The sequence below is a fragment of the Trachypithecus francoisi genome, unplaced genomic scaffold, assembly GCF_009764315.1.
Source record: "Trachypithecus francoisi isolate TF-2019V2 unplaced genomic scaffold, Tfra_2.0 Lachesis_group0, whole genome shotgun sequence".
Lineage (NCBI taxonomy): Eukaryota > Metazoa > Chordata > Mammalia > Primates > Cercopithecidae > Trachypithecus > Trachypithecus francoisi.
This window is the reverse complement of record NW_022681453.1, coordinates 26171551-26185431: the sequence shown is the minus strand read 5'-3', so window position 1 is coordinate 26185431 and position 13881 is coordinate 26171551. Positions and strand designations below refer to the sequence as shown.

At 48.5% G+C, this 13881-nt stretch overlaps 1 protein-coding gene across 1 annotated transcript in view; it reads right to left on the bottom strand.

Moving 5' to 3' along the window:
• The window catches only part of FLNB (filamin B), a 166038-nt gene extending 152689 nt beyond the window's left edge, over window positions 1–13349 (bottom strand). Inside the window, 1 exon segment of the mRNA XM_033210256.1 lies at window positions 13058–13349. Coding sequence (XP_033066147.1) covers window positions 13058–13349 — 292 coding nt within the window.
• Window positions 13350–13881: the final 532 nt, after the last annotated feature.

The window sequence follows — 13881 nt, the reverse complement described above, 5'->3', positions numbered from 1 at the left end:
TCCCCCCAGCACGCACGCGCGCGCACACACACACACAGAGACATGTCCTGTGGTGTCATGGTGTGTGCTGTGAGCCCTGCAGCCAGGAGGAGTTGCAGGGGCTTCTCTTTCCTCACCTCTGGTTTCCAGACCTCACAAAGAAAAGCCCTGCCCACCTTCCCCAAAGCAACCTTTAGCTAGTCCCTATTGTCCACACCTGCGGTGACATTACTGCCGTCCCCACCCCCCCCCACCCGCGACCAAAGACAGGGAAAGAACTAGAGCAATGTCTCCAAAAACTGTGGAAAGGTCCCAGTCAGAGCTCCATGGTGTGGGAAAAGATATATGGCAGGTAGCCCCCAAAAAGTTTTGTTTTGTAGAAGGAAATTTCAGTTTCACATGAATCAAGTGCAAATGAGTCAAGTTTGGAGGAAAGCAAAACAAGAAGAAAAAAAATCCACAGAAGCAGAGAACAGTCTCTTCCACACCCTCTCACTACAATATATCTATTTTACTTTACAGAGTGTCAAACCCAACTTTGATACAAAAGTCCTTTACAGCATGATGCAGGCAGGGATTAAGCTTGACCTGTAAAGTGAGGCTGAGCCGAGCCTCAGTTTTCTCATCTGTAAAATAGAAACAGATGTCAACCTAAAAGAAAGAGGCTGCTGAGGCTTAACATTTAAACTATTAAAGAGTTTACCTGAGCCAAAGTGAAGACCAGCTGCCTGAAAGACTCAGGCCCAAGTCACCTTGGATATGAGCTCTGTTTGGCCTTTGTTACAAGCAGGTTTTTAAAAGCAAAAAAGGGGACAGACAGGCAGTGGACTGATACACAGTTGTTTGTCAGGAATTCCTATTGGCTTACAGAAATAGCATTGATCAGTGGTTGACCATCCATCGTTAAGCCATAGGGTGTGGATTATAGTATTGCGTGCAGCATTATTAGATTAATTTATAGCTAATTGTGACAATAGCAATGTCTTTGTTTCAGAAATGGGTCTCACTCTCTCGCCCAGGCTAGAGTGCAGTGATGTAATCATAGCTCACTGCAGATGAACTCCTGGGCTCAAGCTATCCTCCCATCTCAGCCTCCTAAGTAGCTATGACTATGCAGGCTTTTGCCACTGCAACCAGATAATTTTTTAATTTTTTTGTAGAGATGCGATCTCACCCAGACTGGTCTTGAACTCCTGGCCTCAACAGATGCTCCAGCCTTGGCCTTCCAAAGTGCTGAGATTACAGGACAGGAATGTACCACCACACCTAGCCAGCAACCAATTTTAAGAAATGAATACATAGGCAGGGCACAGTGGCTCACACATGTAATCCCAGAACTTTGGGAGACTGAGGCAGACAGATCACTTGAGGTCAGGAATTCAAGACCAGCCTGGCCAACATGCTGAAACCCTGTCTCTACTAAAAATACAAAAAATTAACTGGCTATGGTGCCAGACACCTGTAATCCCAGCTACTAGAGACGTTGAGGAGGGAGAATTGCTGGAACCCAGGAGGCAGAGCTTGTAGTGAGTCAAGATCGTGCCACTGCACTCCAGCCTGGGCGACAGAATGAGACCCCATCTCAAAATAAATAAATAAAATTAAAATACCAAAAGTAGCCAGGCAAGGTGGCAGGCGCCTGTAATACCAGCTACTCAGGAGGCTGTGGCATGAGAATCACTTGAACCCTGGAGGCGGAGGTTGCCATGAGCCAAGATTGCACCACTATGCTCCAGCCTGGTAACAAAGCAAAACTCTGTCTCAAAAAAAAAAAAAAAAAAATTAAAAAAAACTAAGTCAATGAATACATAGCTCAAAGAGGGTACTAGAATGTGATTGCTATCTCATTTAATGTCTTTCCAGGCCTGATACTTTAAAAGGACTCGCCTTCCTCCGATAAAAGTTAATTTGTTTTCTCATAGATGTAAAGCCACTAGTTTTGCAGAGTTCATGAGGTTTAGAAGTAGTATAGGTAGTACCATTCAGGACATAGGCATGGGCAAGGACTTCATGTCTAAAACACCAAAAGCAACGGCAGCAAAAGCAAAAATTGACACATGGGATCTAATTAAACTAAAGAGCTTTTGCACAGCTAAAGAAACTACCATCAGAGTGAACAGGCAACCTACAGAATGGGAGAAAATTTTTGCAACCTACTCATCTGACAAAGGGCTAATATCCAGAATCTACAAAGAACTCAAACAAATATACAAGAAAAAAACAAACAACCCCATCAAAAAGTGGGGAAAGGATATGAACAGACATTTCTCAAAAGAAGACATCCATACAGCCAACAGACACATGAAAAAATGCTCATCATCACTCGCCATCAGAGAAATGCAAATCAAAACTACAATGAGATACCATCTCACACCAGTTAGAATGGCAATCATTAAGAAGTCAGGAAACAACAGGTGTTGGAGAGGATGTGGAGAAATAGGAACACTTTTACACTGTTGGTGGGATTGTAAACTAGTTCAACCATTATGGAAAACAGTATGGCGATTCCTCAAGGATCTAGAACTAGATGTACCATATGACCCAGCCATCCCACTACTGGGTATATACCCAAAGGATTATAAATTACTCTACTACAAAGACACATGCACACGTATGTTTATTGCGGCACTATTCACAATAGCAAAGACTTGGAATCAACCCAAATGTCCATCTGTGACAGACTGGATTAAGAAAATGTGGCACATATACACCATGGAATACTATGCAGCCATAAAAAAGGATGAGTTTGCATCCTTTGTAGGGACATGGATGCAGCTGGAAACCATCATTCTTAGCAAACTATCACAAGAAGAGAAAACCAAACACCGCATGTTCTCACTCATAGGTGGGAACTGAACAATGAGATCACTTGGACTCGGGAAGGGGAACATCACACACTGGGGCCTATCATGGGGAGGGGGGAGGAGGGAGGGATTGCATTGGGGAGTTATACATGATATAAACGTCATGCACATGTACCCTAGAACTTAAAGTATAATAAAAAAAAAAAAAAGAAAAAAAAGAAGTAGTATAAGTAAGACAGACCAATGCTCAGCAGATGGCAGGTATGAGAAATACTAGATGTTATATTAGAGGATAAATATCCTCAACGGTGCACGCCTCAACATTTGGTACACAGTCAGCAGTATTTGTATGTATTCTTGGTACCAAGAAGAGCCAAGGAATAGTATGTAGGAGGACAAGGATCCTCCTTGCCAAGCTTTCTACATGTGCTGCTTAGAAAAGCCAGGTTTTGATCATGGGAAAGGGAGAGACTCAGCGGCTCTGTCACAGTAACTCAGTCTGATAGGCAGTCTTGACTAAGTGAAAAACCAAACTGCTCCTTTGCTTATAGTACAAGAAAATTTTGGCCAAGGACATTCTACTGCATGGGATCTAGCCAAAACTGTTCTTTGCTAAATGCTGTACTCAAACAATAGGCGTTAAGTAAAATCTCATCAAATTGTTTTTAAAAATAAACTGTTTGCAGAAGAGTTACAACAACCATCTACAGTTTATCAAAGGAACACATTTAAGGCAGCTGCTGTAAGGCTCTTAGAGGGCAGGAGCTTCAAACATAGCTCAGTATTTTTCTTTGTTCTCTTCCCCTCCCACAGAATAAATCCTGATACTGGCCAGGCGCGGTGGCTCACGCCTGTAATCCCAGCACTCTGGGAGGCCAAAGTGGGCGGATCACCTGAGGTCCGGAGTTCAAGACCAGCCTGACCAACATGGAGAAACCTCATCTCTACTAAAAACACAAAAAAAATTAGCCAGGCGTGATGGTGCATGCCTGTAATCCCACCTACTTGGGAGGCTGAGGCAGGAGAATCACTTGAACCCGGGAGGCGGAGGTTGCAGTGAGCTGAGATAGCACCACTGCACTCCAGCCTGGATGATAAGAGCAAAACTCCTCTCAAAAAATAATAATAAAAATAAAATGAAATAATAAATTGTGATACTAAGCAGGCCTGATTAAAATACCCAGTAATTCTGTCCTCTATACTATCTATACCTACTCGCATCTACTGGTTCATCGCTTTAGTCATAAAGAGACCCATTTGGTTTTCTAATCATTTTCCCCAAAAAGCTTCCTTCCTGGTACATGGACTCAGGTTCCTATGAAAAGTGAGCTAGGCACCTTAAAAACACAAGATCACTTCTCAGGCTCCTGAAGAAGAAAGTATTGTTGTTTATTATACAGTAACCTGAGCCAATTTAGGGATTACTACGCCCGTTTAATGAATAACTAGATTTACAACAGTAATGTAAGATGTCTTCTAGTAGAATGTCATGAAAAGCAATTGTAATCATTATAAAAGCAGGAAATAGCCCCATTTAGATTAAAATGGCTCATTCCATTGAATGTTTTCATTTAGTTAAACTTATTGTTGGGGGAAGGGGTTACAAGTACAGATCCAGCTCCTTAATTTAGAATACTCACAGATGAAAATTATAAGCAGAATAACAAGAATACGGAAAAAAGAAAAAAACTAAATGGGGAAACACAAGCCTTCACAGGAGCCTCCAAAAGAGGTATATGCACTCCAAGGGCACACAAGATAATCCGTTAGAGCCAGAAAAAAAAAACAGATTTTATATTCGGATTTGTCATCTAAAAAGAAACTAAGCTTTACTAATATTTAATATATAAATTGACGGCAGAATATGTTTATAGCTTATAAATATATATAAACATAGATATAAATATGAATATAAATATATATATATATATATGAGGAAGAGGCACATACAAAACTTTCTTCTAATAGGAATGATTGGAGCAACAGGTGATATTCCTGAGATAGACGACCCCTTTCGCCTGGGTTTACCACCCTACACTAAACAAGGGGCTGGATGCGGTGGCTCACTCCTGTAATCCCAGCACTTTGGGAGGCCAGGCGGGTGGATCACCTGAGTCAGGAGTTCGAGACCAGCCTAACCAACATGATGAAACCCCATATCTACTAAAAATACACAATTAGCCAGGTGTGCACATGCCTATAATCCCAGCTACTTGGGAAGCTCAGGCAGGAGAATCTCTTGAACCCAGGAGGTGGAGGCTGCAGTGAGCCGAGCTCATGCCGCTGCACTGCACTCCAGCCTAGGCAACAAGAGTGAAACTCCAACTCAAAAAATAAATAAATAAACAAACAAACTCAAGGAGCACACCCCATAGGCAGCCTCCAGTCTCAGAAAGTCCTTGGTAAGCCAGCCCTGCCCACCCCTCCACTGCCCCCTGACCTGAGTATCAAGACCTCTAAACTGACACGCTCATCTGCTCCTGTGCTAAATGTTTGTTTGCCTGCCTAATTCTAGTCATGCTTTAGGTCTTAGCTGAAAGGTCCCTTCAGCTAATCTAGAAGGTTCCAGGGAACCTTCTAGATTACCCATACCCAGCCTGGGGGTAGTGCTCCTCCTTTTCAGAGGGCTTGGCACCTAGATCCTTGCTACTCACAGCGCGGTCCACAGAGAGCAGGATCTGAAGCTGGCTGGAAAAGCAGAATCCCAGCCTCCTCCACCCCAGCACCTACTCAATCAGACCTGCATTTTTAACAAAGTCCCCAGGTGATGAGCAGGGGCCTGAAGGTTTGAGCAGCTCTCCTCTGCATGGCTCACCCTGCTTGCTTGTCTCTTCTCCTCTGAGCAGTATCTGAGGCAAGCAAAGGACATGATCCTCTCCTTCCTGTGGTCCTAGCACCCAGCACAGGGCCTGGTTCAGAGATGGGCTTTCAGATATTTGTTGAATGAGGAAAAGAAGAAGGGATCTTGGGAGACATCTTCATCAGAGGTTCTGAACTTGGAGAAAGTGAACAGCTAACACACCAGATGACAGCAATAGGATTGCAAAAATATCTGGACTGGCCAGAGAATAGACAGAAGACAAGACAAAGTCCTGGACTTGGGTCCAAAAGCACAATATTAATAGTGATAATGACAACACTGTGCTATAACTTAACCTAATCAAATATAATGCTTCCAGCAACGAAAAGATAGCAACTATTTTGCTCTTGCATTTTATACACAGGGAAGCAGGCAGAGAAAGGTTAAAAGAGTGGACTAGAGTTGCACAACTGGTATCAGGCAGAGTGCGGATTAGAATCCAGACAGTCTAGCTTCAGACAGAGGCCCTGCAGGCAGAGTGCGGATTAGAATCCAGACAGTTTTTAGCTTCAGACAGAGGCCCTGAATCATTAGGCTACATCTAGTTTTGCCTAGGATGTGCTACCTGGAGACTGATGTAGCAAAGCTGGCCGGGCCCGGTGGCTCACGCCTGTAATCCCAGCACTTTGGGAGGCCAAGACAGGCGGATCATGAGGTTGGTAGTTCGAGACCAGCCTGACCAACAAAGTGAAACTTCACCTCTACTAAAAATACAAAAATTAGCCAGGCATGGTGGTGCACGCCTGTAATCCCAGCTACGCAGGTGGCTGAGGCAGGAGAATTGCTTGAACCCGGGAGATGGAGGTTGCAAGTGCCAAGATCACACCACTGCACTCCAGCCTGGGCAACAGAGCAAGACTTCGTCTCAAAAAAAAAAAAAGAAAAAGAAAAAGCAGGGTGACTGGCACCCTGACCATGGAGCCACTGGAGGCAGGGCCTAAAGGCTCCAGGCCCTGGGTATCTGCTCCCCCAAGGAGCAGGGCAGCCATCCTCAACTAAGTCAGCAGCCCACTGCATGGTACCTGCCTCACAGCACAAAACCAGGACCCGAGACACAATTTGGCTCCAAATCAAAGCCCTCCTTTAGCACAGACTCTCCAAGAACGAAGGCGGCTGCTGACTGGCATGCTGGCTCCGCTGTTGCTGGGAGAACTCCACAGAGGCCCAACCACCATCTGGAAGTGATTTGGCCCAGAGATTCCTGAATGGGGTGGGAGGTTGGAATGACCAGCCGCCTGGAGCTCCCTGTCCAGCCTGGAAACAAAGCTGGTATGAATGGGCCCCGGAGGCAGCCACAACATACCAGGGGGCAGCCCCTTTTAAGGAGGCAACACCCTCTAGGCAGTCCATAGCCATATTATAGCAAGTAGGATCAACCTTAGCCAACCAAGCTGTTCTCCCCAAGTGCGCTGATTTTAAATGCCTCTTCAGTGTACAAACCTTTCCGGCATGACTTTTGAGATTATTAGACAGCGTCTTATTTAATTAACAGGCATTCACAGAGCACTTACTATGTACCATAAACTGGGCCAAGCACTTTAAAAATTATTAACTTGTTTAATCTTTACAACAGCCTTTTAAGGAGGTGGTTATTATCCCCATTTTGGTGATAAGAAAACCAAGGTACAGAAGTTTCTTAATAGCTACTTAGTGGCAAGTGGGATTTGAACCAAGAATCCTTGCTCTTAACTACTACACAAGTGACATTGAATGCTAATGTGCCACCTTGTTGTACATGGCCCAGAACTTGTTATTAATAATTCTAACAAAGCATGCTACTTTGCTATTTTTTTGTTTTTGAGATGGAGTTTTGCTCCTGTTGCCCAAGCTGGAGTGCAATGGCATGATCTCGGCTCACCACACCCTCCGCCTCTTGGGTGCAAGCTATTCTCCTGCCTCAGCCTCCCGCGTAGCTGGGATTACAGGCATGCACCACCACGCCCATCTAATTTTGTATTTTTAGTAGAGATGGGGTTTCTCCATGTTGGTCAGGCTGGTCTCGAACTCCGGACCTCAGGTGATCCACCCACCTTGGCCTCCCAAGGTGCTAGGATTACAGGTGTGAGCCACCACGCCCAGCCAACTTTGCTACTTTTTTTTTTTTTTTTTGAGATAGAGTCTCGCTCTGTCGCCCAGGCTGGAGCACTGTGGCATGATCTTGGCTCACTGCAACCTCCGCCTCCCGGAGTTCACACTATTCTCCTGCCTCAGCCTCCCAAGTAGCTGGGACTACAGGCGCCCACCACCACACCCAGCTAATTTTTTTGTATTTTTAGTAGAGACGGGATTTCACCATGTTAGCCGGGATGGTGACCTGACCTCATGATCTGCCCGCCTCAGCCTCCCAAAGTGCTGGAATCACAGGCGTGAGCCACTGTGCCCAGCCAACTTTGCTACTTTTTAAGCACTCTCTGTACTGCCTAAAAGACACGCTGGCATCTGCTAGACGTGCAAGAAAGAGCAGAACTTAAAAGTTATTTGGAAATTATTTTGGTAGTAGCAGCACAAAAGGGAGAGGAAGGAAAAGGAGCTGACTGGACCAGTGACCCGCCACCCTGGAAACTGCCCAGTGACCCGAAGTCTTGGGAACACATACCCTGCCTGCTCTGGCGCTGGCCTGGTGCAAGTCAGTCAAGTAAACTTTAGGGTCAGACCACATCCTCTGAAAAAGAAACAATTTCTTTCTCTAAAGGCCCAAAACAAAACACACCACCCAAACTTCCAGGCCTTGATCATCATTCTTGGGTTGAGAGACCCCTTTTCCTCCCAACTGGCTGGGCTGCCCCATGTCAGAAAGGTTTTTGGAAAAACAAGTAAATAAAACTGCCAACTCCTGGCAAACATCTGGAATTAAAGACACTGAGGCCTCGCTATGAACTGCCCACCACATAACAAGAAACGTAAGGAAATTTTCAACTTTTGGATGGCGCCTAGGGGCCTACCTTACAATGAACCACAAATGTGAATAAATAGCCAGGATTGTCTTTCAGTGAATTCTAGGCAGAAAAGCCAGAGTCCGGCCGGGCGCGGTGGCTCAAGCCTGTAATCCCAGCACTTTGGGAGGCCGAGACGGGCGGATCACGAGGTCAGGAGATCGAGACCATCCTGGCTAATACGGTGAAACCCCGTCTCTACTAAAAATACAAAAAAATAGCCGGGCGAGGTGGCGGCGCCTGTAGTCCCAGCTACTCGGGAGGCTGAGGCAGGAGAATGGCGGAAACCCGGGAGGCGGAGCTTGCAGTGAGCTGAGATCTGGCCACTGCACTCCAGTCCAGGCGACAGAGCGAGACTCCGCCTCAAAAAAAAAAAAAAAAAGAAAAGCCAGAGTCCTCTGGCAGCTGTTGAACCACCACCTATCTCAGAGTTGGAGGCATGTACACAATTCTAATGACTCCCCTAACTGTCTGGCCTTATCCAAAGCATACAAAACCCTGTATTTGTTCAACGATACCTTCCCTGACGATGAATAAAACATCATCCATTGGGTAGTAGGAAATCTCAACCAACCAACCAAAAACAAAACATAATGAGGAAAACACAAGAGGCAAACTGACCCCACTTAATTCCCAGCTGACTCTCAACTTGTGAGACGCTCATCACAGCCCAGAGGATTCATCCTGCCAGTCATGGAAGGCCCTAACATCCCTATTTTGTCGAAGGTCAGAGGTTCAGAGTATGGATATCCAGCCACCACCCTAACACCTAAGACTTGCAAACCTAGTGTGTCACAGGACCCTCTGATGTGGAGAGAAAAGCTGTATTTTACTCATCTCTGAAACTGGAAGGCAAGTCAGTTAAGGCTTCACTTCAACAGCTGGGCAGACCTGGGTTTCAGACACCATTTTACTAGCTAGCTGGGTCACTTCCACAAGTGGCTTCACTCCTGTTTCCCATCTTTAAATAAAGATAATAATACTAACCGCGACAAAAGTAGGATCAACCAAACAGGAACAACTAGGCTTTTCTCCCCTGATTTTGAATGTCCCTTCAGTGTGCAAACCATTCTGGCATGATTTTTTTTTTTTTTTTTTTTTTTAAGGCAGAGTCTCACTCTGTCTCCCAGGCTGAAGTGCAGTTACACAAAGACCTCGGCTCACTGCAACCTCCACCTTCCCAGTTCAAGTGATTCTCTTGCCTCAGCCTCCCAAGTAGCTGGGACTACAGGTGTGCACCACCATGCCCAGCTAATTTTTCTATTTTTAGTAGAGATAGGGCTTTATCATGTTGTCCAGGCTGGTCTCAAACTCCTGACCTCAGGTGATCTGCCCACCTTGGCCTCCTAAAGTGCTGGGATTACAGGCGTGAGCCACGGCATCCAGCCCTGGCATTACTTTTGAGATAATTATTAGACAGCACCTTATTTAATTAGCAGGCACCATTTTCTAAGCAACACATGCCCAGGACAGAGTTAAGCCCTGAACTCTCTAAGTGACTTGCAGAAGCAGATCATTAGAGATAGGGCAGTAGTTGCTATCAATCAATGATTAGCATGAAGATTCAATGGGGTGATCAATAGAACACACTTAACACCCAGTAGGTGCCCCCCAAATAGAAGCTAGTGTCATTGTCAGCACAATGTAACACAACCTAAGCAGTGAATATATGAACCTTAGTCCAAGCTGGAGGTAACTTTGCCTTGAAGGACCATTACCCACAACAGCCTCAAGAGCTGAGGGAAGAAACCTCCTGCTTTATCCCCACAGCAGTCCTAGCACTTGCCAAGGCTCTCTGTGGTCTCCAGAGGCTGGAAAACCTGTTTGTTGCAAGATCTCTCAGGAGAGCAATTAGACAGCCAATGATACAAGTCATAAATGTGGTCACACCCTTTAACCCAGGAATGTCACTCTGGGGAATATGATCCAAGAAATCATTAAAAAGGAAAAAACTAGAATGTAAGTTGTGGTAGGAACAGGAAGAAGCTGCCAACAGCCCACAGGCCCAGCACAGAGGAAGGGGAACTAACCCTGGAATGTCGGGACAATGGGAGTAGCCAGGGCCTGAGTGGATTTGAAAATAAAAATCAGGAGGACCGGGCTGGGCGCGGTGGCTCATGCCTGTAACCCCAGCACTTGGGAGGCCAAGGCGGGTGGATCATGAGGTCAAGAGTTCAAGACCAGTCTGGCCACCATGCTGAAACCCCATCTCTCCTAAGAATATAAAAATTAGCCAGGCGTAGTGGCACGTGCCTGTATTTCCAGTTACTCAGGAGGCTGAGGCAGAAGAATCGCTTGAACCCAGGAGGCAGAGGTTGCAGTGAGCGGAGATGGCACCATTGTACTCCAGCCTGGAGACAGAGCAAGGCTCCATCTTGGGGCGGGGTGGTAGGGAGCAGGGGGAGCAGGGAATCAGGAGAACCAAGTAAAAAAATGTAAGCGACCAGACAAAATCTAGAATGAGACCCACAGCCCCAGGCACTGATGACAGACAGTGCTGGAAGTAGCTGCTGCCTTTGTAAACAGTTGGTAGATCAGGCAGTCTGTGATTTGCTAGTGCTGCGGTTTGGTTTGGTTTTGTTGTTGTTGTAGAGATTTCATGTCATATCTGGATACTTCTGGTTTACTTTAAGTTTCTTTATTCAGTTAATTAAATAAATACACATTTTGAAAACAAAGAACAGATTGAAGTTGAGCCCAGCTGGGCCTTGGGATTCTACAGAGGGGAGGCTGGTTTCTGAACGGTAAAGAATTCCAGAAGATTCTGAGGTTATCCCTCCCCAGTACAGGAGATGGACCCCAGAAAGAAGACAACAGCATGGCATGTGGATTTTTCTGCCCGGAAGCCACCCTTGGGGAGGGGGAGGGCTGCTGGAGATCGGCTGGGTAGTGCGGCTGGGCTGGGTGGTGCGGCTGCCCAGGAAGCAGGAAGCAGCCCTACCTGCCAGGACAGGTGTGGGGGAAGGGAAGGGTGAGGCCCTGAGCCTAGGGGAGGCTCAGCCTAGAGGGAATCCCTTTTCCACTGGAGAAAGTCCTGGCAGCCACACCCATCTCCCTTTCTTCCTGTCACTAGGGTCATTATAGTGACCTGGTTTCCTCAGGAAAAGACCCAAGTCACAGGCCAGGGCCAGTCCCTGGTTCTCCTTAGGAAGAGATCCAGACTCAGGACCCTCCCCTGCCCCAACCCACCTACCCACCCACTCCCCCCCACACACACGTAGGCGGATATACATTCTCTGCATACAAACATACTCTGCACACCCATTCCGTGTACACGCAAACTCTCTTTGCATATGCACACACTATACATACATGCTATGTGTGTACACACATTCTCTGCACACATGTCCACATGCACACACACATACTACAAACTCCTTGCCCCTACTGTCACAGCCCACACTCTCAGCAGCCTTGTGGCCCTCCTGGAAGCCCCCAACTATCTCAGACCACAAGGAAAACTTCATCCTTATTCTTCCTCCCCAGTCCAGCTGGCTCAGTCCAGCAAGAGACACCAGTTACCTCCCTCCTTTCAGGAAGACCCCTGGTGTGGGTTTGGGAGGGGAGAGGAAAACAAAGCCTTCTTCTAACTGTCGCCCACTTCCTTCAATTCTCAGCTGGGCCCTACTTGCTGACCTTGGACAGGTCAACTAACCCTCTGGACCCCCTCATCTCTAAAACGGGTCTAGCCTCACCCCAGCTCGCAGGATGTGTAGGGATGGAGATAACTTAGAAGGCTGACGGTACACAGAGGACGCTAGTTGGGCTCCCTACAAGACAGCAATTACTGTTACCACCACCATCCCTAAATTATAACTTCGGCAGCAAGGAGTGGGTTCAACCTGCGGCGCGCGGCCAGAGCTGATCTGGGAGCAGAGGGAGCGAGGACACACAACCGCGCCTCCCCTTGCAACCTCGGGGCCCACACCCATTCCAGCGACAGCAGGGGAAGGTACCAGGTCTCCGTCTCCACCTGGGCGGGGAGGCCCCAGGCGCAGAGAACGGTTCCTCCCCAGGTCTCATGGTCCGGCCTCCGAGCCAAGGCCCATTCAGCTGCCGCTGAGAGCACCAACCTGGGCGCAGCCGGGCGAGCGCTCCGGAGAGAATCTGACTCTAGGGCCCCGCGCCCGGGAATGGCGAACGAGGGTTTCTAGTCCCCTAGCTCCCATACGGGCGCCCCAGGTGCAGAGAAATGCCACAACTCCACCTCTCCTCCTGTGACCCCAGTCCAAACCCTCAACCCTTAGCCAGCCAAAGGTGCACTGCTGGGGCGCACGGCGGGGAGCGATCACAACAGGTCCCAGCCCAGAGGAGGGTATCGGGGAGGGGATCTAGGCCCCCTATATCCCACCCCCGGGGACGACTCCCCCTTATCTCTGAGGGAGGGGCGCGCTGCGGGAAGTCTTCGCCCTCCGCAGGGGTGCACGCGCGGGGGCGGGTCGGCACCACAGTCGGCTCCTGGGCCTGGCCAGAGAACTCACCGATGGACACGAGCTTGATGCTCTCACGGTCCAGGAACTCGAGCGCCACCGACACGTTCTCGAGCTGCATCTGGCGAAAGGTGGGCCGCTGATGGTATTTGCGGTACATGCGCTTCTGGCTGAGCACCTCGAGCAGCGCGATGAGCCGCAGCCCGTCGCTCAGGTCGGTCTGCAGGTTGCCGATGCGTTTGTTCACGCACTTGAGGTGCTCGTTGCACCAGCGTGTGAACGTGTTCTGCTGTATCTTCTTCCAAGGCGCGTCCTCCGCCAGATCCTTCTCGGTTACCGGCATCCTGGTGGCGGGGAGAACGCAATGCGCAACGAGCTGCCGGGGACTGGTGTTTGGAGGCCCAAGGGCCGAAGCAGCGAGAACCGAAGCGGAGCGGGAGCGGGGTTCGAACTTGCTGCTACCGGAGCCACGGCCGGTGCTGCTCTGCGGCCGCCCGCCTCCGGCCGCGCGAGGCGCCAGGCCCCGCGCCTGCGCGCTGAGCCGCCCCGCCCCCTAAGCCCCGCCCCGTACCGACCCTCCCGCGGGATTTCCTGGGCCACGCTCGCCCCCTGCCGCCTGCTGCAGGCACTGCGTCTCACGGCGTCCTGGGACTTGCGCTCGAAGCCCACCACCCCAGCATGACGTAGGGCTGCCTAAATCACCCCGTCAGCCCTGGGGTGGGGGGACCCGCGGGGGCTGGGAGCCGGACAGAATGGGTCGGGCAGCAATGGGACTTGCGGGAGGGGCGCGCAGAGCGGAGGTCTACATCCACATATACATTCAATAAAATTCAGTGAGGGCTTTTATTGAGCTCCACCTGTGTACCAACCAGGCT